The sequence below is a fragment of the Drosophila serrata genome, unplaced genomic scaffold (assembly GCF_035046125.1).
Source record: "Drosophila serrata isolate PLE 108 unplaced genomic scaffold, ASM3504612v1 contig_184, whole genome shotgun sequence".
Lineage (NCBI taxonomy): Eukaryota > Metazoa > Arthropoda > Insecta > Diptera > Drosophilidae > Drosophila > Drosophila serrata.
Window position 1 is genome coordinate 4613927 of NW_028257082.1, and position 26432 is coordinate 4640358.

The 26432-nt window shown below is 46.4% G+C and overlaps 6 protein-coding genes across 8 annotated transcripts; 5 read left to right on the forward strand and 1 right to left on the reverse strand.

Annotated features, from left to right (window-relative positions):
- Positions 1-19: 19 nt before the first annotated feature.
- Cc2d2a (Coiled-coil and C2 domain containing 2A) lies at positions 20-5413 on the forward strand. Its single transcript, XM_020943057.2, has 7 exons — positions 20-1644; positions 1874-2825; positions 2886-3169; positions 3221-3943; positions 4002-4240; positions 4311-4434; positions 4940-5413. Exons 1-7 carry the CDS (start codon positions 142-144, stop codon positions 5126-5128), a joined length of 4014 nt encoding a protein of 1337 aa, XP_020798716.2. The 5' UTR covers positions 20-141; the 3' UTR covers positions 5129-5413.
- Positions 5414-5808: 395 nt separating this feature from the next.
- On the forward strand, positions 5809-6649 carry LOC110180611 (serine palmitoyltransferase small subunit A). The gene is made up of 2 exons (XM_020948297.2): positions 5809-6204; positions 6416-6649. The coding sequence occupies exons 1-2, from the start codon at positions 6084-6086 to the stop codon at positions 6601-6603; spliced, it is 309 nt and encodes a 102-aa protein (XP_020803956.1). The 5' UTR covers positions 5809-6083; the 3' UTR covers positions 6604-6649.
- A 269-nt stretch (positions 6650-6918) lies between these two features.
- Positions 6919-8532, forward strand: cyp33 (peptidylprolyl isomerase cyclophilin-33). The gene is made up of 4 exons (XM_020944392.2): positions 6919-7246; positions 7305-7691; positions 7749-7921; positions 7981-8532. The coding sequence occupies exons 1-4, from the start codon at positions 7046-7048 to the stop codon at positions 8123-8125; spliced, it is 906 nt and encodes a 301-aa protein (XP_020800051.2). The 5' UTR covers positions 6919-7045; the 3' UTR covers positions 8126-8532.
- RpL18A (ribosomal protein L18A) lies at positions 8147-9217 on the reverse strand. Its single transcript, XM_020944405.2, has 2 exons — positions 9185-9217; positions 8147-8755 (listed from the first exon to the last, which is right to left on the reverse strand). The coding sequence occupies exons 1-2, from the start codon at positions 9200-9202 to the stop codon at positions 8240-8242; spliced, it is 534 nt and encodes a 177-aa protein (XP_020800064.1). The 5' UTR covers positions 9203-9217; the 3' UTR covers positions 8147-8239.
- Positions 9218-9486: 269 nt separating this feature from the next.
- Positions 9487-18605, forward strand: MESR4 (misexpression suppressor of ras 4). The gene is made up of 4 exons (XM_086828289.1): positions 9487-10306; positions 10664-10741; positions 10826-12941; positions 13004-18605. The coding sequence occupies exons 3-4, from the start codon at positions 10844-10846 to the stop codon at positions 17383-17385; spliced, it is 6480 nt and encodes a 2159-aa protein (XP_086684415.1). The 5' UTR covers positions 9487-10306; positions 10664-10741; positions 10826-10843; the 3' UTR covers positions 17386-18605.
- A 474-nt stretch (positions 18606-19079) lies between these two features.
- On the forward strand, positions 19080-26380 carry Klp54D (Kinesin-like protein at 54D). 3 transcript variants are annotated; one of them, XR_015270643.1, is made up of 9 exons: positions 19083-19594; positions 23393-23567; positions 23622-23849; positions 23903-24043; positions 24400-24541; positions 24642-25491; positions 25608-25754; positions 25877-26200; positions 26262-26380. XR_015270643.1 is itself a non-coding variant. In XM_020947057.2 (8 exons), exons 1-8 carry the CDS (start codon positions 19275-19277, stop codon positions 26272-26274), a joined length of 2193 nt encoding a protein of 730 aa, XP_020802716.2. In that variant the 5' UTR covers positions 19080-19274; the 3' UTR covers positions 26275-26380. The 3 variants fall into 3 exon arrangements, 2 of the variants coding, with proteins under 2 accessions (XP_020802716.2, XP_086684418.1); XM_020947057.2 differs by lacking the exon at positions 25608-25754 and having other exon boundaries at positions 19080-19594; XM_086828292.1 differs by lacking the exons at positions 25608-25754; positions 26262-26380 and having other exon boundaries at positions 25877-26204.
- Positions 26381-26432: the final 52 nt, after the last annotated feature.

Sequence of the window (26432 nt, forward strand, 5' to 3'; positions counted from 1 at the left end):
TTGTTTGATTTCGATTAGCGATAGGTGCATTATCGTTGTGTGTATATCGATAATCAGTTGCTGTTAGCAACGTCTTTAAAGCCAAAGCAAGCGGAGTTTTGTTAACTCCTGCATTAATTTATATGCTTAAAATACTCAATAATGTATTCAGGATCACCCAGAGAAAGTGCCAGAAAGAAGCGCAAAACGCAGACCACCAGGAGCTATCGGAGGAGGGAGAAGGAAGTGCAAGCCTTGCTCAGGGAAACTGAACAGAAGGTCGAGGACCAGAAAATTGATTACGAGGTGCGTAGTTTGCAGTTTTTCCATGGCAACGAGAACGAAAGACAGGAGGAAGGAGACTCACCGGTGCAGGAGACGGTCGGCCTGGAAAGCGATGAGGATTCTGGCGGGGATTTGGCCACTGAACCTTCGGAATCGCCCACTCAAACGTTTATTAAAATCGATCTGCAGGATCCGCCGCTGGTTTGGAATCAGCTATTCAAACAGCGACACTATTACGACGAGAGCTTGCTCTACCGACCGAGCAATACCCTGCACTTTCAGCTACAACAGGGTGATGTCCGGCTGAAGGACTGCCAGATTCGGATGTTGAATCGCTACCAGGAGCTGGCCAAGAGCTCTTCCAGCAAGCTGAGCTCCGAGTTGATAGCCCAGCTGAGTAAGGTGAATCCCCCCAAGTTCCTACTGGACACCACCTTGTACCGCAGCGTTTGTCACAGGGAGTTCAAAAGCGTGTTCTTTGAGCCCATGACTCCAGATCAGTTCCAAGGATTGCCCAACAGGCGCTGCTTGAAATTGACCCTGAAACAACTCAGATTCAGCTTGCATCCTCAATTGATGGATGAGCACCGTTTGGCCCAACAGCTTGAGGATCTCTTCGACGTGTACACCTATCAGAGGAGGCACAGGGTCTGCCGGAAACTAAAAGAGGAACTGGAAATTGCCCGGCAGGTGGCCATAAAGATGCTCACCTCCGCTGGCAAGGATCAGACCTCCGAGGTAAAGCGTCAATTCAAACTAACACAGCAGCTGCGGCAACGCTACTACTCGGAGTCGACGGCCGAACGTAATCTCCTCAAGCGCCTGCTGAAGGAGTGGGCAAAGCTGAAGGAACTCCGACGTCAGCAGCAGTTTCAGTGCACTCGTTTCCAACTGGGACTCCGCGTAGTCCATCCACCTGACATGCAAGCCTCCTATACCGCCTGGAAGGAGAGCTTCGAAACGGACCTGGCAGAGGTGTATCGGGAACAATTGGAGGTCTTCTACACCCGACAGCGTCTGTGGACAGAGCACGTAGCCAAGAGCAGGAAGTCCGCATCTCAAGCGAAGCCCCCTCGCAAGCCCCAGTTCGAACGGATCATGGCAAATTTGCGGAAAGAGTACGATAAAGCCTTTAAGGATCCCGTGGAGCCATTTGTAGAGATCATGCGACTACATGCGGATGAGGCAGCTGTCAGGACCTATATTCCAGGCAGTGGACAGTTGCCCAAGGCCCGTAATTACTTTCTCAAGATCTTCCTTGATGGTGAGTTCGTCGGCCAGACCAGAAGCTATCGTCTGGAGCCAGATTTACAGATCACAATTAATGAGAGTATGGGAGTGTTGCTGGAAAGGACGCTGCCGGAAAACCTGAATATTTGGGTGGGTATTTTGAACTTTCTTGGACTTTATGGTTATATCATATTTGGGTTTTATAGAATTCTATAAAGTATACTATATAGAAGCGGTGCATACAATCCGGCTCTTTGGAGCTTTGTATTTAGTAATTTATGAAAACAATTTCTAAAATTATTAAAAAAGGAATATATTATAGTGATTTTCTAATGTATAATTACGTTTGTATATAATTTATGTACATATGTTCCTGTAGCTCTATGAAAAATCCACGATGACGCCCAGGAGTCGCCGCTTGGCTCAGATGAGCACGCCCTTGTTGATGAAGTCCAAGGATGCTGCAGTCCAAGAGAAGCTAAGTTTTCGAACTTCATCCTCAGCTTCCCCACAACTGGCGGGTGATGTTTATGTGTTCTATGATTACCGCTCCACTGAAGGACTGGGAGGTGAACACAACCTCGATGATATTCAAAGACTTCCGGTCGCATTGCGACAAAAGCTGATCCCTCCAAAGCTTCGCGCCTTGCCAGAAGCTTCCAAGGAGTTGATTGCTCCCCGACCACCTTACGGAAGGATTAAGCAGAGCATGCTGCCACCTCTGATCTTCCTAGAGCAGCAACTTCAATTCTGTGACATTGACACTATACTGGAGGACAGGCGATTGCACTTGCTCCGCTCGCGCCATCAACAGCGGAATCTGCACACCAAGCAGCTGCGCTTTGTCCCCGCCCTTGAGCATGAGATCACCGAGGAGGAGCCGCTGCCAGATAGCCATGGCCTGGGCCAATTGCTGGATCAAGGAACCTACTGGAATCCCATTGATTTGCACAAGCATCGCGGCCGGAAGTTTCTTAAGCTACTCTACGAGGTGATCAGCAGTCAGAGTGCCCGAAGGGCAAAGACCCTACAGACACCCCTGCCCCTGCTTCTTCTGGCCGAGGATTCGGATCATACCTCCGCCACCGGATGGACGGCTCTTTGGCGTGCCATCGGCTCCGTTTTCCAACAGCAACCGGAGTCCCTGACCCGAGAGCCATCGGTTTGGTCTGGTCCCCAGCCCATGCATGATCTCTACCAGCACTTTAACGTTACGCTGCATGTGGTAAGAGCCACTGGGGTGCCTGTGCGAAGTCGCCACATCCTGAACATCAATGAGCGACGCACAAGCGCCGGTGGAGATATGAGCACCAGTCTATTTGTGACGCAAAGTGAGTACCCTAACCTTTAACCCTGCCAGAGATTTCCAATTGTTTGGCATCCTCCGCTAGCTCTCATGTACTCCAACGTCCGACCCTTTGTGACCCTAAGCTATGGTCAGCGTTTGTGCCGGAGTCGCACCGCCGAGGGCAGCAATCCCACCTGGAACGAGCAACTGCAGTTGCAGATCCACAGCCAGTTCGGGGATCTGCGCGAGGATCTCAAGATCACCTTGTTCGACGAACTAATCGAGCAGCAGTACAGCGACGAGGCATCCGATCTGTATCAGCGCGTCCAGTGCAATTGGTTGGGTGAGTTCCGGGTGCCCATCAACACTCTCCTGATCAGTCGAAAGGTGAGCGAATTAACCTGTATTATCCTATAAATTAACTCTTTGTTTAACCAGTTTGAGGGCTGTACTGAGTTGTCCATGCCCAAGGTTTTAGTTGGCTACAAGCGCCCGCTGATCGACTCCGTGACCAACATGTCCACTGATCAGTATCCAGAGTTTAAGGAGGCCGTACATCTTTGGTTCTACTTGGCCATCGAACCAAGTAGAGGAGACCTAGTCCCGCTTCATTCGAGTGCTCTGGCCTGTGCCGAGATGCCGGAACTGCAGCATTATCTCGGGGAGAGGAAGCTGGAGCTCTTGCAACTTCTGCCGCAGCCGCAACGCTATGTGGAACCATTGGTGTGCACGGCCCAGGGAAAGAGGGTGTGCCTCACGAGGTTACTGGACCCCATTCCCCTGCCACCAGCGGTGGCCAGTGGAGAGAATCCCGTGGAGATTTCTTGCCGCTTCGTATCGCTACTGAGTCAGCTGCGCACCTACGATCCCTGTCTGGGTTTTCGCGGCGTTTGGCTAGACAATCAGACACTGCTTGACAGCACCTGGTGCTCGGTGAAGGATCTGGGTGTCCTGCTCTGCAACTATCTACTAGCCTTGGGTCTGGAATGCTGGCTCATCCTGGGCGTTGCCTGTCCGCATGGCGAGTGCTCCTTTGTCCTCTTCCGCCAGCCAGAGACAGCCGAACTTTTCCTAGTGTCCCCAGCATCGGGAAAGCGATATCAACTGCAGGATGTCTATTGTCCGCTGAGACGCGTCTTCTGCTTAGTGGGAAAACACAATGTAAATTGTAGAAATTCTTAAGTTTGGATTTATAATTGACTGCTTTTATTAACTTTAGATATTCTTTAATATTCAAACGGAAACCCGCGTCAGCATGACAAACTTTAACCTGCAGGACGGCTCCTGCTGGTTCCCACTCTTCGGCCGACGCGTTCCTGCCCCTCAGAGTTCCGTCCAGAAGCTGGACTATATGTACAAGCGGAGCAACGATCTCAGCCAGCTGCAAAAGCATATCGAACGGAAGATCATGAAGAAAATTAGTGCGTGGCGCACCACTAGGAAGACTGTCTGGAATCGGTGGGTCTTGTCCCTAAAATTAAAGATTCTATATTTTACTCTTGTTTTGTAATACCTCCAATACTTTTAGTGCCTTTCAGCCACGTCTACAGGAAATTCTCAGCGACATGGAGAGCCTGGCCACCTTTTCCCGAGGTCGTTACGATGAGCCCGTTTACAGCGAGCAGCTGGAACGAGAGTATCCCAATTACAGGGTAAGTTCTTCCTTGGTCTATATAATAAAGAAATATAATCAACAATCAAGGAGATTATAGTTCTAGACATTCCCCAAATGTGTCTTCAATCACAGGTTATTTCGTTATCTTTATTTCTAGAGAAAAACAAACATTTTAAAATATAATTTTAAATGATAATGGGTTCAAACCAATCGGCAAAAGGTCTGATACAAAATGAATTGGTTTTACTAAACATTGGTGAAATTATTATCAGCGTAATACGTTATATGACCATTGCTTATCTTTGTGACCGAATTGTTTTATTATTTTATGGAGAATTTTTTGCAAACGCTAAAGTCGTGCCTTCTAGTTTGCTTGTAACTCAGAAAATTTTAAGTATTACTTAAGTTGTATACATTTTTCCATTGACAACTTTCCACAATAATCAGTGACTCGTTACTACTCTACGCAATCCCTGCTTCCGCTCATCAATCACTATCTTCCAATCGATCACTAACCACACTCCTGCTTTTCTATCACACAGCTATACGGCTTCACCCTTAACTTTGCCTATACCAATTTGGCGGCGATATCGGAACGCATACGGACGACCTGCATCCATTATAACAATGACGCCTCGGTTGAGTTCTGCGTGGCGGTCCACCTGCATGCTCACGTCAACGATGTAATCTCGGTGTGGCTGTTTTTGATGTCCATGGTGCCACTACTATAGATATCCAATAAATTATGGGAGAATCTTAGTTGTAAACATTTGAAGGAAATTACAGAAGATCTTTTATAATTTAAGCTTTTATTTAAACTATAACTAACTAACTATTTTAGGGCTCTGGACAAAATCATCCCAAATCACTCCAGTTAGGGGCTTTTCTTTAGCGATTTCAGCGTGATTCATACAAATTTGATTTATATCTGTATTATGAATATATTAAATACAAATGTATAATAAGCACAGAGATTTTAAAAGTGATAGAATATATATAAAACTTTATAAATCCTAGATAATCAAATTCTTTTCCATAACTTTACATTTAATATAAAAATTTACCGGGCTTACTAGCATCCTTTTGAAAATAGTAAGTAATAGTAATATAAATAACAATCAATAGGTTTTATAAATGGTGTTACATATAAGATTACGAGAAAATCAAGTGCTATCACTCGTCTCCTAATCGTAGCTGTGTTCCCTTGACCAGTTCAAGCACGGGGGGGGGGGGGGGACAGGTAAAAGTACAAACGCCACAAGGTGGTGGTGTGATTCAGAGCACGCGAACCCGAATCGAAATGCCAGAGGCAATCCCCCCCGCCAAGCGGGAATAGGAGTCGCTTTATCAGTTTACAAGTGCAGGCCCAACCGAACGGACTGATTTTTATCGCCTTCAAAAACCGGCGGCAAAAAAATGAAGAAGAAAACACTGTTGCCGCAAATATAATCTATTTAATTTGGTTTACAGCCCGAAAAATGTGTGTATATGTACTTATAGAAAAAGAGCGTGTAGTGTACGGTTCGTATTTATGATAAGCGATGACGGGTACTGGGTACGGAGGCACCAGGTGCCTCACCTCACCAGGAACGACAACGGCAACGGGGTTAGTTCGCCGCGCACCCTGAAACCGACTATACGTCGCCTGATACCGCTCCCATTCCCATCATCATTCGATAGTTGAGCATGTTCGAGAAACTAGCCGAGGATTATGCCAAATGCAAACGCTATGTGAAATGGCTGTATTTGCTCTACGAGCTGAACACACAGATCGCCATCTGTGAGCCCTGGGAGAAGGTTTTTCTGAGTGAGTACTTGTCCTCCTAAACATCCCGCACAAAACCCACACAATTTGTGATTGTCTTTGCTCATCGATATCTTATCTATGCCGGTCGTTCGTTCGGTCAGTTTTGTGGTCTTAGTCATGGCGCAGCGTGAACACCCGACCCGCGCTTCCAATGGATTCCAGGAATATCTCTGCAAAAAAGTAACAACCTTCCCTTTTTCTCCTTTCACAGACATCCTGCTCGGCAGCTGTATGTCCCTCTTCCTGTACGCTTCCTTCGCATATGTGCCCGGCTATTGTTTAAGCGTCTTCCATCTCCTGTGGCCCATGGCGAGTGCGCAAAATCTCAATGCTGGCTCCGCCTGTACCTCGAACATAGATGGCTTCTGTGGCAACGAGAGTGAAGTAGTTCTAACGTAATCTAAGTTTAGTCTTATCAATAACAATAAATAATTTTAAAACGTAACGGCCGTGACGTCTTAATCTGAGTGCAATAGCTGGCAGCTATGTATGTCATTGTTGAAAGCTTTCAGCGCTGTCCTAGAAGCGAAGTATTTGTCGCTAAGTGCGGCAACTCTAGCATAATAGCAATTTCTTTAAATTTTCTTTTTTTTTCGCTGATTATTACATTTCCATACGTGTCAGTCTTCTGAACTGTATTCAAGGATTTTTAGGATGCAAAATTAAAATTAAAAACAGTCTCCAGCTATTTTCCTTATTTCTAAGTGTGCCCAGTTTCCTGATAAGAGTGAAATCTATATTTTAAACGGTTAGTTTCAACATTATGGGCTATTCGCAAACGGGCACACTTCCAGAATTAAACAAAATAATAACAAATAATTAAATTTAACCATTTTTCACCATGTCAAATGATAAGCGGACGGTGTACGTGGGCGGCTTGGCAGACGAGGTCACAGAAAGACTGCTCAACAATGCCTTCATACCCTTTGGGGACATAGCGGACATCCAGATGCCGGTGGACTACGAGTCCCAGCGTCATAGAGGATTTGCCTTCATTGAGTACGAACAGGGTGAAGATGCGGCTTCCGCGATAGATAACATGGTAAATAAAGAAACTCCTAGATACCTTTTTAACACACTACACCCCAAATCCTTTACAGAACGATTCCGAGTTGTGTGGCCGCACGATTCGCGTTAACTTGGCCAAACCCGTGCGCGTGAAGGAGGACAGTTTCAAGCCCGTTTGGGCGGACGATGACTGGTTGCAGAAGCACGCCGGCGCTACACTTCAGGCCGAAGGTGACGCAGAGACGGAGAAGGTGGAAGAAACACCCTCCACCGGCCCGGCGGTCATTGAAAAGGCGGAAAAGCGAAACCCACAGGTGTTCTTCGACGTGCGAATTGGCGGCAACGACGCGGGTCGCATAGTGATGCTGCTTCGTGCAGATGTGGTTCCGAAAACAGCCGAGAACTTCCGGCAACTGTGCACACATGAGCAGGGCTACGGGTATAAGGGCTGCTCCTTCCACCGCGTGATTCCAGAATTTGTATGTTTAGCTTGCCATATCATGTTCCCATTTCCTAATCATATATCTTGTTCCTAGATGTGTCAAGGAGGCGATTTTACGAATAACAATGGCACTGGCGGTAAATCAATCTATGGCAAAAAGTTCAACGACGAGAACTTCAACCTTAAGCACAACAGTTTCGGTACTTTGTCCATGGCCAACTCGGGAGCCAACACAAACGGATCGCAGTTCTTTATATGTACCACAAAGTGAGTCCGTCGTATTTATCCTTGTTAATACGCCAAATTTAATTTTATTTTTTAAACAGAACTGACTGGCTGGACAACAAGCATGTGGTCTTCGGTCATGTCATCAGTGGTGCCGAGGTTGTACGTAAAATGGAACGTTGTGGCACAAAAACAGGAACGCCCAACCAGAAGATCGTTATTTACGCGTGCGGAGAACTTAAATAAAGCTAGGATTGTACAAAAGACTACTCTTCAACGTTCTCCATTTATTGAAAAATCCACTAAGTCATAGGTAAAAGCGCACGCAGTGCACTCTGATCGGTAGCAGGGTGATCCTACCTACTGGAAGTAGGTCCTTGGCTTCCTGAACGAGAACAGCTTCCTGTTGCCCTTGTGGTGGACACGCTGGACCAGAGGGAACTTGATCTTGGAGTCGTGGAACTGCTTGACGTGCACGCGACGCGTCTTGGCGGCGGGGATCGACTCCACCTTGATGATCTGAATGGAGTGGGCACGGGCACGGTGGCGAGCGCCCATGTCGCGGTAGCACTGTGTCACGGCACCGCCGACGGTCAGGTCACGGTACTCGCGGTACATGTTGTGGGTGCCCGATCGGGAATCGTAACGCAGCCAGATACCGAAGTTCTTGATCTTAATCGGCGACGTCTCGTACACCTGCTTGATGGAGACAATCTCGCCGGTGGTCTTCTTGAACTTCTTCAGCTGACGCAGGAAGTACCAGAAGCGGGATTTGGCGACGATGTTGTCCGGAGCGAAGATGCGCATCTTGTAGAGCGGCGTCTGGGGCTCCTTCTCGCTGGGCAGCTTGCGGCCCACGACCTCGTACTCCTTCAACTGCAACGGATAGATAAAAATTAGTGGAATCGCTGTGTAAACAAATTCGGCGACGAACGGGCAAACACAAACACACGCATGGCAGTTCTGGTGGTTTCTTTTCTAGGTTATGTTGTCGGCAACGAAGCCAAATTGTGCATTATATTTGTGCAGTCTTCCAAGGTCTTTTTATTGCCAGGCCACAGCTTAGGACACTGCACTGCATTATTTAAGTCTGTTATCTGGCTAATAGTGGCCATTTTCCTTATGTAAAGTGGTAACATTTTAGTACACGACACTCTGTTCTTTAACGTTGCATTTTCACACAGAAATTGCATTTTTTAACTAATTCCAACTACTGGCGTGCGTGCGCCGGCCGTCTGCCTCGCTGTTCTACACATTTCAGTTGCAAAATTCGATCATTTAAATCATTTTTTGCTAAATACTAACCAATCCCTTGGCTCTCATGTTGGACGTTCACGCGAAAAGGAAACGGAAAGAGCTTGTCAAATCGAAAAATCGAAAACCTCGACTCAGGGCTGGCAGATATTGCTATCGATAGCCAACCGCACGAAAGAGTCACCAATGAAATCGTTTAGATAAAAGAAGGTACAACAATATGTCTACAATTTTTACGAATAGTGAAGTTTTATAATTCCAACAACTACGGATAATCAAACAATTAACCAGGTTTTGCAGTTATATGCCACCTATCGATATACTGACACTGAACGCGATGCGATAATCCGAACAGGGTTGCATTTTGACAGTCACACCAGCACGCTGCGCGAGAAATCGAAACGTCGCTCATCCCTAGCTTCTGCGCGTGTTTCAATGGCTGTAAAAGCGAAAAATATTGCTAAAAAGTTGATTTTCTCACGTAATTCGAGCGTATTCGCCTGCAGTTTTAAGCAATACGCGGGCTACATACAATACTCAAAGTGTTGCACACAATACGCTTTGGAAAGGAAAGCGAACAAACTGAGCAAAATATAAAATGCGCAGCGTGGTCGGCGACGTGCAAAAAGAGAAGAAAATTTTATACCTCGTTACCGAGAAAAGCATAAAGGCAAAAAGTGGGGATTGTGCCAGAGAATTGATCACTATTGTGAAATAATATTGCGCAACGCGTTAAAAGTCCTGGTTTGTTATTAAACAATTGAAACCAAGCGCAAATTGTATAAGCACAGCCCGTCTGGGGCGCGCAGGGACGAGCACTCTGAGGAGGCGTGGGGGTGCCGTTCTTGTTCAGTCTCGGCCAATCCGCTGGGCAAATCTCTCGGTTTCGGTCTCTTGGTTCAGTTGTGCAGCGAACTTCCGTGAAATCGGGTTGTTGTTTTGGTACGTTCTCTTTGTGGTTTGCGCGCGTAAAATCATCTCCTTTGGCCGTCTCTCTCGCCGCCGTTCTCTCTCGCTCTTGTTCGTCTCTCACCCGCGCTTTGTGGGAAAATTCTACCTAAGCACGGTACAGCAACAACAACAATCGAAAAAAAAAAAAAAAAAACGACAACAGCAGCGGCAGCAAGAACAACAAGAAGCACCGCTGTCACAGGAGGAGAGGAGGAGGAGCAGGTAAATAAACGTGCATAATTGCTGTACATGTGATTGTAGGATCATTCCAAGAATATTTTAAGTAAATTCGTTTATTTTTAGCGAAAAGTGGCTCTCGCTGAGTCGTTTTTCGTTTTCCTACCATTTATTTCGGTATTTTCAATTATTTTGCTTTTGTACCAGGGCTGCACACTCGGAATGACCGGTGACTTTTTTTAATTTCTGCAATCGCAACGTTTATGCAGCAAAAAAATAGATTAAGGAACAGTGGAATTGTGTATTTAGATCCGCATAAACGTATATTTTTGCGCATTATCATGGAGATTTATACCAATCCTAATATTTGATGTTATAAAACAATTTTCATTTCGCTTTCAGTCGTGCTGAGAACGCTACGGAAATCACTGAGAGAAAGAGCGAGAACCGGAACGGATTCAACGCAAACGGCATGCAAAGGTAATAAAAAACTATAAACATTTCGCCCCAAAGTGCGTTTAATCGATTCACGTCCGTTCTTTGTTTCTACATTTCTGTTTTTAGCGTGTGAATGCAGAAAATATGATGGAAGCATTGGATCAGCAACAAACCAAGCTAACGTCTACAAAAGATGCTGGAGACGCGGGAACAGGAGATGAGACCGGAGCTCGGTCAGGAGCTGGAGCTACAACTGGAGCGGGTACTGCCTGCAGTGAGGAAGATGACTTCGAGGAACCTCTTCCTGCGCTGGGCCTGGAGGAGGAGAAGGAAACCGCTAACGAAAACAACAATGCCGCTACCGATGGAATTCGGAAAAAGAGCGGAGATGACGTGATAGACTTTAACCTGGCAAATGGCCAGAGAGGCAGCGATAGACATGATTTAAGAGATGGGGCTGAGGATGATGCCGAAGCATCCGTTATGGAAGAGGCCGATGCATTAAATGAATCTCCTGTCCATTTTGATCAAGATAAATATCATGGAAGCAAAACAGAAGCATCTCTCGTTGAAGAGCAGGTTGATAATGCCCGAGACGAGCTCCCAGAAAACCCTGCAAAATCCATAGAGGATGAAAGCTTGCCGGATGTCACTGAAAAGGCTGAAGTGACTCCCCCACCTGTAATAGATCTGGAAACGGACTCTGAGAGTGGTGCAGAAGATGAGTTTCTCTCTCTTAAAGATCCTAAGAGCCCAGCTCCAGCGAGTGAAAAAGAAGTGAAAAAGGCGGAGGAGGAAGAGTCTCAGGCCTCAAGTGAACTTTATAAAGATCCAGTTGGAGATGGGGTTTCTACAGTAAACCGAGACATGGATGTAGTTCAAGAAAAAACACTGCAACCCACAGGAGAGGAAGGGGAATCGGACACTGTGGACTCTCCCTCATTGACCATGGATTTGGATCACGTTGATTTACCAAGCAGTGAAAATGGGGATGCGCAACCCGGAGCCATTAAGCTTGAGTCCGAGTCGGAAGAGGAACATCTTGGTGAGAGCGGAAAGTCAAAGAGTACTGCTCCTGCTGCTGTCGTGCCGCCGATCAAACTGAACGGAGCCCATCAGACTGCAAAAGAAGGACTCAAGGATGAGGAAACTGAGGATGCCGAGGAGCTTCTACAGGAAAGAAATGAACTGGAGCCAAAAGAGCCCCAACAACTGTCTGTGATAACAAACCACATTGGCATCAGCGTTGATGCAAAGCCGACAGCCGCTCCGCAGCAGTTGTCCCTCTCTCAGGTCCTACCCATTCGTAGGAGCCGCAGCAGGAGCACCAGCTGCGGGAGCAGCACTATTAGCTCCGCTTCGCAGCCCCAGTTGGTTATTGATCATCCGGAAACTGATCAGAGTGCCAGGGTGCCAACGCTAAGGCTTTCCATGAAGCGCAGGCGCAGCAAAAGTTCCTCCATCAGTCAGCACGACCTGGCAGAGCAGCAGCAGCAGCCCAAGGAAGAATCAGACGGCTCATCGTCGCTACTCTTGCAACGCCTCCAGGGCAATCCCAATGTGGGTCCATCGGTCGCACCCGCGAATAGCCAATTTCTTAACTGTGCCAAGTGCAATGGGCAGTTTGAGTTCGAAAGTTTTCAGCAGCTAAACGAGCATCAGGCCCATTGTCAAGGTCCAGCTAGCAGCGTCAGTACAGGCAACTCGAAGGTTCAAATGAACAAGGAGCGGTTCTTTCGGTGCAGACAGTGCAAAAGTGTTTTTCAGTGTTGGAACTTCTTCAAGCACATGCGGGACGCGCATCAGCTTGCCTTCTGTATGTACTGCTCACACGTTTTTCACAGTGCCGAGAAGCTGTCGCTGCATCTGGAGAACAAGCACGATATAGATCAGCGCCATTTTGAAAAGCAAGCGTGGATGCTGCAGCGGGAACAGAGAGATCGGGCCTCACATTTCATCTGTTGCACGTGCCAGTCAACTTTCCTCGAGGGCACTGGGTTCGAGACCCACGACTGCTTGCAGTTCATACAGCCATGCACTCTGTGTGGCCAAAAAGGCGGTCATGCGGTCGGGTGTCGGAACAATAAACGAAAGCCGCCCAAAAGGCGCAGAAAACTGCGTAAGCCGCCAGAACCGTCCGCCCCACCACTTGTGCAGAACCACGTTGTCCATCCGGAACCGGTGATGGATCAGCAGATGCAGTTTCAATCGCAACCGCAGCAGTTTTACCAAGCGGAGAACAGTGAGTTGAACAAGTTTTCTTCAACGCAAGCATATTCCTTTATCATCATGCTCTTTTTGCAGTTCCAACGCCTGGGCCCGTCGCAGAGGCTCCAGCGCCTTCCAGTCCCAAATTGGTGGTGCCCAAGATTATGCTGCGGGTACCTAAGGAGTTCCAGAAGTCTGTGGATGCTGCCCTAAGCAGCACTGACACAGAAGAGGAGGAGATGGACGTTTCGCAACCGGCAGAGGAAACTGCCCCAGCACCGTCCGAGGATGTGCCAATGAAAGCAGCACTGCTGGAGGATTTGGCAACAGAAGCTGCACCAACGGAACCACAGGCATCGGAACCACCACCAATATTCAGCTTTGATGACTCGCCCGCGGCCAAGCTGAATCGAGTTCTGGCCGAATTGGAGCGCACCAAGCTGGACATTGAGCGTACCAAGGCGGATATTATAACAAAGAAGCAAGCCAAGGCAATTTTGGCCCAAGCCGAGGAGAATATGATAGCTCAAGCGGCGGACGCTCATCTTCAGCAGCAGCCACAACCGGAGGAGCAGCGTCGTTGGTCGCTGACGCCGCCTGCATCGCCCCACAACAACACCAACAATCATAACAATCATATGAACCTACCCCAACCACCGCCGCCAGCTGTGATCACTGAATTTCAAGATCAACCCGATGCAGAGCGTCGCAACAGCCTCGGCAGTGATTGCATGGACATAGATGACACCTTGAATGGTCCGACTTTTGAAGATAATAGGGAGCAGCAGGTGGAAAAGTTACAGGAATCGTTGATACGTCCTCAAACTCTTCAGGAAGGTCAGGAAAGTCAGACGCAACCTATTTTACAGCCATCTCTGCCTCTGCCTCCACCGCCTCCTCTTCCTCCGGCCGATGGCATATTGGTAGCTGGAGTTGAGACGCCAACGGTGGATTTGCAATTGGATCGTCCTCTGGACCGATTCTCAATGGTGGACTTTGTGCGCTTGTGCTTAAAATCGGTGTATTCCGGGTGTCTGTACTGCAACCATGCACGGCGGATCGCGGTGAACGGAAAGCAGCTGGTGCTGCACCTCATCAGTCAGCACCGCTTTACGGCGACGGTGGACAGCATTACGGCCGAGGAGCTGTATGCTGAGACGATTGTGGCCCGGCTGAAGAGCTTTCTACCCCACCTTGAGCAGGAGTACTTAAACTCGGCCAGTTGCTGCAGTGTTGAAAACGGCATGTATGCGGAGCACTTCAACGAGCGGATCTACGAGTGCTTCACCTGTCGATTCGTAACCTCTACACACAAGGAGCTGTACACGCACAATCGGAGGCTGCACATCAAGTCGAACATTACGTGCGTCATGTGCCAGATGAACTTCTACAGCTATAGCGAGATCTTGTGTCACATTTGTCCCGGCGAGGTGGGTGGCAGTATCTATGATTTAAAGTTCAGATGCTGTCTCTGCGAGGTGGCGCCCCTGCCCTCCGCTTTCCGGTTGATGGTGCACCTGAGAAAGCAACACCAAGCGTGCGACATCTGCCTTGAAGATTGCCAGAGCCAGTCTAAGCTATCGGCGCATGTGTGGAAGCACAAGCTGTTGCATTTGTGCTATCGCTGTGGCATTGCCTACAGGAACAAGCAGGACATCTCGAAGCATCTGTTCTGGAAGCACGGAACCGAGAGTGCCAGCTGCAAGAGGTGCCTACAAAAGCGCTGGCGCCATGTCTATCACTTTTGCGTGCCCCCCGTGCAGTTTCCATGCGAGCAGTGCGGCTTTAATTTTAGCAAGGCCATTTACCTGGAGGTCCACCAGCGTATGCACTCAGGCGACTTCCGTTACGCCTGCGCCGAGGAGGGATGCGAGGAGAAGTTTGTGTCGCGTAAACTGCTCTTGAATCACGCCGGCAGTCACGTGGTAAAGGAACTACCACAAGAGGCTTTGATGGCGCCGACGGATGAAGATTCTGCTGGTAGCAAAAAGCTGGAGGAGACGATAAAGAAGGAGTCGGGAGAGGAGGGCGAGGAATTACAGGATGGAAAGCCGGCGGAGGGAAAACCTGTGGCTGACGGCGAAAGTAAGGATATGGACAAAAAGGATACCGAAAACAAGGAGTCGCTGAAAGAGACCCCCGACAGCAAGTCGGAGAACCGTAAGCGGCGTAAGAAATCCAAACGCAGCAAGGAATCACTCGAGGACCTTAATCTTATCGCACCCAATCTCTCGGAGTCTGACAGCAGCGATGATAGTGACTCGGATGCTCCGCGAAGCAGCCAGCATGAGCAACCAGCAACGTTGCCAATGCGATCCTCTGTGGATGACCTGGATATGCCGAAGGTGATGCTGTCACCATCATCTGAAAGTGACGCCGACGAGACGATGGATGGCAAGCCCAAACTGGAGGACAAGGAGCAACTAGTTGAAAACGTCCAAAAAGAAGAGAAAGACGAGAAGGATGGACCAAAGCCCGAAGGAGAAGGCGACTCCAAAAAAGCACAGGAAGAGGAAATGGATGTCTCCATTTGGAAAAACCTCCTGCAGAACCAGGCAGCCATTCCCGAAGAGACGGCCGCTGTTAAGGAAGAAGAAATTGACCCCAACATTCTCAACCAGGCGCCAGCTAAAATCCATGTGGCCTGGTCAGATCACGACTACTGCAAGCTGCACCGCACTCCTCCACCCTCGCCCGTCAAGCAGAAGTCCACTCCGAAATCGGCTACCAAAAGGTCTGGCGGTGGACATGCCTCCAGCGATAGCGACTCTTCAAGCTGCTCTAGCTCTTCCGACTCTGATTCTTCGAGCTGCTCATGCGGCACCAATTGCAGCTGCAGTTCCAGCAACAGCAGCAGCTCCAGCGATGACTCGGACGATTCGGATAGCTCCAACAATGCTGCTGGCTCTCCGCAAAAGCGTGCGCGCAAAAAGTCCCTGAAGCATAAAAAGAGCGGCGAGTCCCTAACGCGGGGTGAGGTATCTGAGCGAGGTCAGGAGGACATGGAAATCAATGTGACGGCCTTGAATGACGATAATCCAGCCCCTCCGCCATCACCACAGCCGCCGATTTATAATGAGTCAGACTTTGATACTGCGTTTTCGGAAACGGATGAAGAGTTCTACGATCCGCATCCCCAGAAACTGGCCAACGAGCTGCTAACGCAAAAGCGCGAAGCTCTCCTTGCTGAGCATGCACCCCTGGGACCGAGCAACAATTACGATATTGTGGAGAATAGTCGCCCGTCCACACCATCACTTCCGGAGGAGGCGCTTGCGTTTGCCGATAAGCGGGAAAGGGTGAAGAATAAGAAAAAGAAAAGAGAGCGAAAATCTACGTGCAAGTCGGGCAAGATGCCACCGATGATAGCCAGCACGCCGCTGCCCATGGATGTGATGCCGGGAGTGTCTAAAATGTCCGGGATGTTATCGATGTCCGGTATGGTGGCGCCATTGGAGCCACCCACTCCAGTACCGGCTCACCAGCAGGATTCGCCTCTGTTTCCCGTTACTCCCCTAACCCATCGACACCTACAACCCTCGGTCACGCCGAGGAGTGAAGGCAGCAGCTGCTCGGATGCCGATGGCCAACTTAAGCGCTCTAAGCGCCAGCGAAGACCTAACAAGTTCTACGGCTACACGAGCGACGATGAGAACATGAGCACCATATTAGCGCCGCCGTTGCAGGTTGGAATGCAGCTAATTAAGCCGCAGCCGCCGCCACAGTTAACCTGGGCCAAGGAGGACTTGCCCACGCCGCCCAAACAGCGCAGCAGAAATAACAACAACAGTAACCATCACCACTCTCACTCCCATAGCAACGGTGGAACCCCGCTGGCAGGATCTTCCCGAAAGAGGAGCAAGCAGCGGTCGCTGCTCGGAGCCAGCGGATCAAGACCAGCAAAACGTCACAAGCCGGATAGAGAAGATCATTTGCCCCCCATTCCAACCCTCAAAATTCGTCCTAGTTTACTGCCCGCGGCTCCGCCAACGGACAGCAGTGACAGCAGCTCAGACGATGAAGATGTCGAGGTCAATGTGACCAGCTTGGTGTCAACCCCGCAACCAGCACCATTATCCGCTGGGTTGTTAGCGCCACCAGTGGTGGCTCTTCCGGTGCAGCCACCACCGCCGCCGCCACCAGCGGCCACGGCCTTCAATCAACCCATTCCGCCTGCCCTGCTGCCCAATCCTGGATTTGCCACGCTGCAGTATTTCAAGGCCAACAACATTCGGTACCCTATTCGGCCACCAGCTGGTGCACGTCTCGCCCGCGAGGGTGAATCGGTGTACTGCTACTGTCGCTGCCCCTACGACGAGGTGTCCGAGATGATTGCCTGCGACGGAGACAATTGTCTGATCGAGTGGTTCCACTTTGAGTGTGTGGGCATAATGGTGGCGCCGCAGGGCAAGTGGTTCTGTGCCGAATGTCGGCCCAAGTACTCTGAGGGCTCCTACCAGGGCGCGAATCCCCAGTGAAGCTGGGGCTGGCACTGACGACATCCTAGGTTCCTCATCACAACAACCACAAACAATAATCAACTATAACTACAACAAACCCCACTACAGAATGGATTACGCTTATTAATTGATAAAAGAACATGTAGTCGCTTGTTCCCGGTAATCAGCTAGGAACAAAATTTAACTTAATCTAAAAATACTTAAAAAAAAAAAAACCTCTATATATATATATATATAGATATATATATTTATAAATTACGTATATGTAAAGATCGAAGAAGATGATTGTGTAAACCCAGGCTCAAAGATGCTCTCCACGGAGGGAGCCTAAGCTAAGCTAATGCTAATTCATATATCTGCAACAAGCTTATATATAATATATTATATATATATATATATCTACTTCGATAACATTGTATATAAATATAGAGATGTGTAAAATAGTTAGAGTACGCGGGAGAACCCATAAAAAACTTAGGCATTAAGGGCCATCACTTATACATAGTAGTCCCCAAACATAGATCTTAACTAAATCTACATATAAAAAATATACATGACTATGATTAGATACAAAAACCACAATCGAAAATTAACTGCAAATCTGAATGCAATCGATTATGAGAAAAATAAACAACACGCATCAATGTGAGAGACGTATACAAAAAAACACTATCAAAACTAATTGTCGTAATTTGTTTAATCACTCCAAGGAAGGGGCTAATATTGGTTCATTAATCTATATGGTAATGAACATGGCTATGAGCCTGGGGCTGATTAACCAGATTGTATGAAAAATTAAATGGATTCGAGTAAAGATAATACTAATTGTAAGAAAGGATCTTCTTTACTCCCAATACAGTTCAGGTTAATCCAGGAACATCTGCAATGCTAAAAAACAACATTTGTTCGTTTGGATAGATTTAAAAAATGTTTTAATCAAGAGTGATTTTTTAAATTAAACTGATAATTTTAAATTTTTAACTTGTTATGAAATACGTATTTTGGGTATCTCAACACTCTTATATACATTTCTTTTAAAAGAATTAATTTAGGTGAATTGTTAAGCTTCTGTAAAATATAGTAAGTCAGTTTTTATTTCGAAGAGTAAGCATTTATTTGATATTCCTTAAGATTCCTATGAAATATCCTTGTTATTTTAGGGAAAACTTCAAGAAGAACTCTTTCTGAAGCTTATGCCTTTCGGGGAACTCCCTTAATAAATCCCAAATAACTGTGAACAATGGGTTAACCCAGCCGTCCATGCGCTCGTAGCTTAATACCCTGAAAAAGGAATTCCACGTTCCCGACTCCTGATTATGCCAAAGTAAATGCAAATAAGCCACGACAAGCCAGCGAGCCAGCCAATGTTGTTGTAGTTGCGCACGATGAATGGGCACGAATGGCGCCAGGGTCAGTGGTGGGGTCATCGTGGCAGCCAACCAACGAACCAACCATCCACCCAACCATGTTTGTTTACCAACAGCACGTTGATTTAATTGCTATTGTGGCCGGGAGTTGCACCAGCGACTCGGAGCGAGAGCTGCCTTTGGCGAGTGGAATCAACAACCACAACAATGCCCAATTACAGGTGGTGCCAGGCGGGGGTGGCGGCCACTGGGCAGCGGTCAGTGGTCGGTCGGTGGTGTGTGTGCGTAGAAATTACCATAAATCTGATGGCTGGAATAAAAAAGGCTTCTCTGGTGAACTTGGCCGGCCAGTTCGTGTTGAGTTTTTGCGGCGCGAGGTTATCCGGAAACGCGGAAAGGCAGACACTTTTGAATTTTAGTTCGACCTGCGTGTCACCGTTGTGAGTCGCGTCCGACATTGCCATGTCCACGGGACATCCAAGCAGCGAGCAAACAAAAGCCCACTTATCCTGCCTAGCTGGTCGCATCTAGGCGGTGGCCATGGTTCGTCGGGCCTCCAGTGTTCCGCATCTGAACAGCAGCGGCGGGAGCAGTGCGGACAGCGCCGGTACGTCGGGCAGTCGACGGGGCCGGGCGCCCGTTGCCGGTTCTCGTGGCAGCCGGAAGGCCCCCTCGTCCACCGGCCAGGGCCAGCGTCAGAGCTCAGGGAGCAGCAGCAGTGTGCCCCGATCACGTAGCCTCACCAACGGCATGCGTCGTCTTAGTCCGCAGAAGGGAACGGGCAGCAGCGGAGGGACCGGCAGCGGCGGAGGAGGTAGTTCCCGGAATACACCTTATTTTCTACGTTCACGCGAGAATGAGTAAGTGTGGGATAAGGATTGCGATGCTTCCCACCGTAATCAATAGGCGATAACTTGAGGACAGTGGATACTTACTAAAAATATCGTTAGCCGAAAACTCAAGAAAAGACATATAGGTTTGATCAAGAGTGCCGCAAACATAGCTGCGGTCTTGAAACCAAGTTGCTAAAAAGTAGGCAACGAAAAAGCAAAAGGATATTGGGACTTAAATTATATCTGTTTTTTGAATATTTTTATTCTTCAAGTTGTAAGAAATAAAAATACATAGTATAGCAAATAATAATTGGTTAAAAATAGTTGTAGAACTATTACTAACTGCTTAAAAACCCATTATTAATCATTAGTTAACCTTAAACTCATAGTTAGTAAATAGACAGAAATGACTCCTTCACAGCGTTACAATATGAAGGAGTCATTTCCGACCCTATAAATCATATATATTCTTGATCACCATCAACAGCCGAGTCGATCAAGCATAATTCTGGCAAAAAATAAATTTCACCAATTTTAACAAAATTTTATAAGGGGTTACATAGTTAAAATTGTCAAAAATTTGAAAATTTTTAAATTGAGAATTCAGATTTATTAACCTAATAAAAAGGAACGAAGAAGAGCTTTCCAAATTAAAATATCTGCTTTTTTGGCTTAGTTATGAGTTCTTAAATTATGATTTGTCGAATATAAAAATATCATATAAAAATATCAATAATTATCGATTTAATGCGAATCCTTTAAGCTTAGTTACGATTGATTTCCGTTTCGATCCCTTAATTCGATTGCAAACTGTAAGGATATATAAACTTCGGCTTCCCAAAGTTTGTTTCTTTTCCTTTATTTTTTTCACAAAAACTTTTGTTTTTACAGTTTCTCAACTAACGTTTTAAATGTTTACTGTACTTATATGTATATTTTTGGAATTTTAATAGAAGTAGCGCCCAGGAATATGGTACAATTACCCCTTGTTGTGAAGCCTTGGCCAAAGTCGTAATATAGGCAATTATTTATTAAATGGGTCTATATGTGCGTACTGGGGAAATGTATTAATTTGCATCAGACCATTTGGCAGGACGGGAATCGGTGGCGGGGGGTAATGATAACACGACAGGTCGGGAGTAGCTAGCTAGCTAGCTCACCCCTAATCGGTGATCCATTAAAAACCGAACAACTCGAGGCGAAGGTAAGGAAACCGGGGAAAAGCCACGGGCCAAACCATAATGACCACGCACAATAAGTAATCCATGAGAGACAGACAGGGAAACTGTCCGGCGGACAGGCAATCAAGCGACGGCGGACGGGCGGACAGACAAGCGGACGAGCAGTTAGCCTCCATTTAGGCAGGAAGGGCGGGTAAAAAAAGAAGGCAAGTATCGCCAAAGATCTGGGGGTTGAGCTCTCGGCGACCACGACACAAATCGATTTTGCAATTAAAGCATATTGAAGTCCTGGGCTGTAACCGCGAGTGTGTGTCCTGGCCTATCTTTGACCGGAGTTGAGAGCGAAAGTGACATATTTATGATACTTTTTATTTCGGTCTCCGTACAACGGAGTTAAGGTTAAGGACCCTAGGTCCTTACCTCTCTGGCAACTGGGTTAAGTTTGTGTTTCGACGCGGTTCCGAAAGGTTTATCAATTATTCAGGAAAGAAAAGGTACTCCACTCTGGTTGCTTTAATGAACGTTTAAAAGCTAATTATCTAGGCCAGGAAACTTGTGTAATTTTGCTGCTCATCTTTCAGGGAAGTAATAATAATATTTTGTATTGATGACTGCAAGAATGCAATTGTCACCTTTGTTATTTGGTCATTAAGTCTGTTAGCATATGGAACCAAGAGTTATTTTTTGTAGATACCATACGATTAATCCCAGCAGTGTTATAATTATTTTCGAGCACGCATGTGTTTCAGCCTTCTGATTAATGAATTCGTTGATAGCCTTATGATGAACGACACACTTTTTCGAATTGGCAGTGCCCCCAAGCTGTCATAAATAATATTTATTAAATATATATAGTGTACGACCATAATTCAACTAGATCTAGTCCAGGCATCGACGTACATTAGCTAAATTTCCGGACCTGCCCAAGGCAAACTTACTCCGAAAGCGAATTCGCGTGCGTAGTGGTCAGTAGTTTTCAGTTTGGAAATCCATATGAACTGTATATAGAGTACACATCGGCATATGGATTTTCCTGGCATGTACAAAGCGAGTTAGGTCATAATTACGCCCCAAAGATAATCAAGCCTGACATTTCGTTGCCTAAACTTTCGCATGGCTAATAAATATCTCCCACAGTCCCAACGATTCAAAACAATTCCATGACTGAGAAATAAAAGTGAGAGTTCTAGTTTCTGACTAGCCGCTACGCTTTATTTGATTTGCAAACAACTGAAACGAAAAAAAAACATATATTTTCGTTGCTTTTAAATCGGCGCTGGGCAATTACTTGATATTTGTTTAGGGCAAATATAAACATTCTGGTAAAGTAGGCTTCTACTGACTCAGGCTTACAAATAGGATGGCAATTGGCCAATTATATTTAGTATATAGTAAAGACAAATAAAATGATTGGTATCTTAAAAGGAAACTTAAGGTGAAGCAGCTTGGAATAAATGTATTATCCTTCTGAAAATAACAAAAATCGCTGTTAAACCCTTAAAGGTTTATAAATTGTAGATACCATACAAAGACACTCTGAAATCGAAGTTCTCACTTAGTTAAGGTATGAGTTAATAAACCAATTACAAAAATTCCTTGAACTTTTCCAAATAAAAAAGTACAACTTTTGTTCTAAGCTACTTATTTCAATGGTATTAATATATATTGTCCAATTAATTATTTAGCAATTAATTATTTAGCAAGGGCCAGACCACCAAAAGTTGATTGAACTTTTCTTAGCACTTAAGAAGCCGCTCCCCAAGGGGTTCGTGTTAATTCTTCTCCATTGGCGCCTTCTGAAATATTTACCAAGAGCACACGGCAAGCCCAACTCATGTCTGATTAATATACGTCGATGGTAGATTCTATGGTAGTAAGCCCATTAGGCCATGAATGTTTAACAAGTCATTTACGTGAAAAAGTTAAATGTCAGCTCCGTGCCATACACAATCACGCCAAGATGATGGCCCATCGCACATACGCCGCGTTGCCCGGCCTATTTGCAGTTCAATAAACTGTTTGTATTGGAAACATTTCGTTCTTTACCACAAAATTATCTGAATAATTACTGGGCTAGCAAACACAGCTAAAACAAAAACTTATGGAAATCTGAATCAATAATTTAGTGCCCTGTATTTACATATTTCCATAAGGCAGCTAGTCCTAGTATTCCGTTGAAGTGAATTTGTTAATCAAATTGAAATGTGACCCCCCACACTTTTAGGTAAACTAATTGCGACTTAGTGTGAAATAAGGGGCGCCTATAAAACAGAAAACCCCAAAAAGAACTAAGCCCTGTTGCCTCCACCCTTAACCTTGGCTATTTATAGGCCGGTCAACGTCAGAGCTCCATCAAGTTCAAGGCGAATTCAACAAAAACTCAGGGAATTCGCAGAAGCCACAACAATTGGATTCCATAAAAAATAATGGTGTAGCTTTGGTTCACTTTGATTGATTAATTGCGATTGTGGAAGTTTCAGTGCCAAGTTTAGGAGCTGCTTCAAATCGCGCTTGGAAAAAAACTAAGTATTATTATTTATTAAATTAGCTTATTGTGATAGGCCACATCAGGTATTTTATAGGAATCCTTAAGGGAATACCTCACGATAAATGTATGAGTAATGACCCGAGGTACTTTCTCCAGGATTGGTAGTGCTGACACCCTGGAAATAGTGGCATCCAAGTCCACGGGCAGCGAGGAATGCTCCACGCCCGAAGACAACATCAATGTGGTTGTGCGCGTGCGTCCTCTGAACGACAAGGAGAAACGAGATCGTCATGGATCAACACTGCAGTTTCCCGGAAACGGACAGGTTATCGTAAGTTCTATTCCTTACAATTGTATTAGTGCATTAATGCCAAATTTCCGACAGCTTGAGGGTCACGATGTGGGCCAGAAGAAGTCGCATAATCGGGACAGTGTTCGAGTCTTCACATATAATGTGGTCTTCGAGCCGGGTGCCACACAGGAGGACATCCTAGACTACTCTGGTATCAAGCGCATTATAGAGATGGGCATTGAGGGTTTCAGCTGTACGGCGTTTTGTTACGGCCAAACGGGCTCCGGCAAAACGCATACTCTGACAGGACCGCCGGATTTGGTGAGTTAAAAATATATTCCGTAAGGAAAATGTTGTCATCATGTAGCTTCCAGTTCATTGGCAAACCGAATCCCAAGGATCCGCGCCATGGCCTCATCTTCCGTTCGTTTGTGTACCTCTTCCAATTGATTAAGAATCGCAAGGATGTCAATTACGTGCTCAAGGCCTCGTTTATGGAGATCTACAATGAACGGGTAAGCGTCCCACATGTGGCTCAGGATTTTTAATTTCAATCAGAGAAGTCAGAGGCTTGACTTGACCTCTGCCCATTTAATTTAAATTCAAATTGCATTTAGCCATAATACTGATTGCGCCAGACCCCGCCAAACATGCATTGCATTGACCTCAATTTAATGGATGTCAGCACGTCCCACCCTCGAAAACCACTTGACCATTCGGTCACCACCCACCTTTCGTGGTTTGTCACAATGCGTGAAATGTTTCTGCATTTTGCGTGGCATTTTCAATGATTTGTTTTCTTATTCCTTCTCCTTCTCCAATTTCGTTATTGGTTTCGCAAATTGAATTGAATTTATTATTGCGTCCTTAGGTAATCGATTTGCTCAATCCGGGAAGTGCAAGGAAACCGCTGGCGGTGCGCTGGTCCAAGAAATCGGGTGGCTTCTTCGTGGAAAACCTTTTTACGGTGGACTGTGAGGAGTTGGATGATCTACTGGCCGTTCTTGAAGAAGGTTAGTTCTCTTTGGATATCAGTGTCAGCAGGGTTAAGGGAACCGGGTCCTTGCCATTTAAATTATTTCTCCTTACTGTCCATCTTCTATTCTATTTAAGGTATGAGAAATCGTGCCGTTGGCTCTCATGCTATGAACGATCACTCTTCTCGATCACACACAATACTCACCGTCCACATCCTATCCGATCAGCAGACAGATGGCGGGGTATTTCTCTCCAAGCATGGCAAGATTAATTTCGTGGATCTGGCTGGCAGTGAGCTGACCAAGAAGACCATGAGCGAAGGCAAGACTTTGGAGGAGGCTAACAACATCAATAAGAGCCTCATGGTCCTGGGCTATTGCATTGCCTCGCTGAGTGACAACAAGAAGAGATCGGGTCACATTCCTTACCGGGACAGCCAGTTGACCAAGCTCCTGGCCGATAGTCTGGCCGGGAATGGAGTGACCCTGATGATTGCTTGCGTGTCTCCAGCCCATTACAATCATGCGGAAACTCTCAACACTTTGCGCTACGCCTCCCGGGCAAAGAGGATACGCACCAAACCAGTGATCATGATGGATCCGCGGGAGGCACTCATTCTCAGCCTTAAGCGTGACATACATGCACTCCAAATGGAGAACGATCACTTGAAGGCAGCCCTTAATCTGCACCATCAGGCAGCCACGAATGGTGCCGTTGCCACGGAAAATAATCTCTTGGAGTTGCAGTTAGATCGACTGAGCAGTGGTGGCGGCGGAGTACCCGTTCCCAAAGTGGATTTGGAACGATTACCTGAGTTGGATGGCTCCGAGCTGGCCGAACTGGTGAAGCTGTACATGGCGGAAAATGAATCGTTGAGGCAGGAGAACAACCACCTGTTCACCGTCCGAGAGACGATCCTCAGGGATCAGGAGATCGTGTGCCGGGAGAATGAGCGTCTGCTAAAAAAGCTCGAGGATGTGAACAAGTAAGTGGGGGCTGTGGGTGCATGGGTCAGACTTAGTTTGGGGTATCTTGATTTACCGGGCTGCAATCGCCTTCAGGCTTGGCTCATTGTTCTCTCCCATTTCTGACTCGTTCTAGATCGAAACCGAACGGGAACGAGGACAATGAGCCGAGCCAGGAGACGCAGTTCAAGGAGTAAACCAAGAAATATAAATCAGACGTTTTCTATTTTATAACAATTTTTTATGTGTTTTTCAAAAACAAACCTAGAGTGTGACTAGCCATGTAAGAGACTTGTAATAAAAGTTTGTTTCTGTTCCTACGAACTAAAGCAAGATATTAGGCGGGAAAAGGGTTAAAAAGTGCTATATATATATATATAGATATATATAATTACCACATTACAGAGTCTGCGTGCGTTCACCTTTGATACCGGCACGTCCGGCTATATCGCCGACTACAGGAAAGGAGACCCCCGGAACTGAGATCTGGACCAATCCTGAGCCTCTCCGAACTCCGCCGGGAGCGCAGCTGCCTTTGGACCAGAGGATGTCGGAGAATGCCGAAAAGCGGACACATACCGCCCAAAAGCGTATCGATCAGCAACGCATAGCTAAAAACATTCTGATTATGGCCAATGCATTTCGGAAACCGGACGCAGACTTGGCCAAGGAATTGAACATTAATACGGAAAAAGCGCCTGGAAAGCAATCAAACAACTTTATGCCTGAGTAAGTTAATTATTAAACAATCCTTTATCGAACTTTTGAATCTATATTTTATTTTCTCCAGCATGCTCACATAGATGCCTTTTTCAATGAAGACAAAGAGGATTATATATATACATATATATATTTTTGCAAAGGAATCTAGAAATTATAATTATAATAAACTCGTTATTATATACCATATTTTGTAGTATGTGTTATGTAGTATGTATAGTTTAAAATACCCCTGCATGGT

Coding starts and splice junctions, on each gene's coding strand:
- Cc2d2a (XM_020943057.2), top strand. CDS start 142: ATGTATTCAGGATCACCCAGAGAAAGTGCCAGAAAGAAGCGCAAAACG. Junction 1,645..1,873: donor CGGAAAACCTGAATATTTGG/GTGGGTATTTTG, acceptor ATGTTCCTGTAG/CTCTATGAAAAATCCACGAT. Junction 2,826..2,885: donor CAGTCTATTTGTGACGCAAA/GTGAGTACCCTA, acceptor ATCCTCCGCTAG/CTCTCATGTACTCCAACGTC.
- LOC110180611 (XM_020948297.2), top strand. CDS start 6,084: ATGTTCGAGAAACTAGCCGAGGATTATGCCAAATGCAAACGCTATGTG. Junction 6,205..6,415: donor CTGGGAGAAGGTTTTTCTGA/GTGAGTACTTGT, acceptor CTCCTTTCACAG/ACATCCTGCTCGGCAGCTGT.
- cyp33 (XM_020944392.2), top strand. CDS start 7,046: ATGTCAAATGATAAGCGGACGGTGTACGTGGGCGGCTTGGCAGACGAG. Junction 7,692..7,748: donor ACCGCGTGATTCCAGAATTT/GTATGTTTAGCT, acceptor TCTTGTTCCTAG/ATGTGTCAAGGAGGCGATTT. Junction 7,922..7,980: donor TTCTTTATATGTACCACAAA/GTGAGTCCGTCG, acceptor TTTTTTAAACAG/AACTGACTGGCTGGACAACA.
- MESR4 (XM_086828289.1), top strand. CDS start 10,844: ATGATGGAAGCATTGGATCAGCAACAAACCAAGCTAACGTCTACAAAA. Junction 12,942..13,003: donor GTTTTACCAAGCGGAGAACA/GTGAGTTGAACA, acceptor CTCTTTTTGCAG/TTCCAACGCCTGGGCCCGTC.
- Klp54D (XM_020947057.2), top strand. CDS start 19,275: ATGGTTCGTCGGGCCTCCAGTGTTCCGCATCTGAACAGCAGCGGCGGG. Junction 23,568..23,621: donor CCGGAAACGGACAGGTTATC/GTAAGTTCTATT, acceptor AATTTCCGACAG/CTTGAGGGTCACGATGTGGG. Junction 24,542..24,641: donor ACTGGCCGTTCTTGAAGAAG/GTTAGTTCTCTT, acceptor ATTCTATTTAAG/GTATGAGAAATCGTGCCGTT.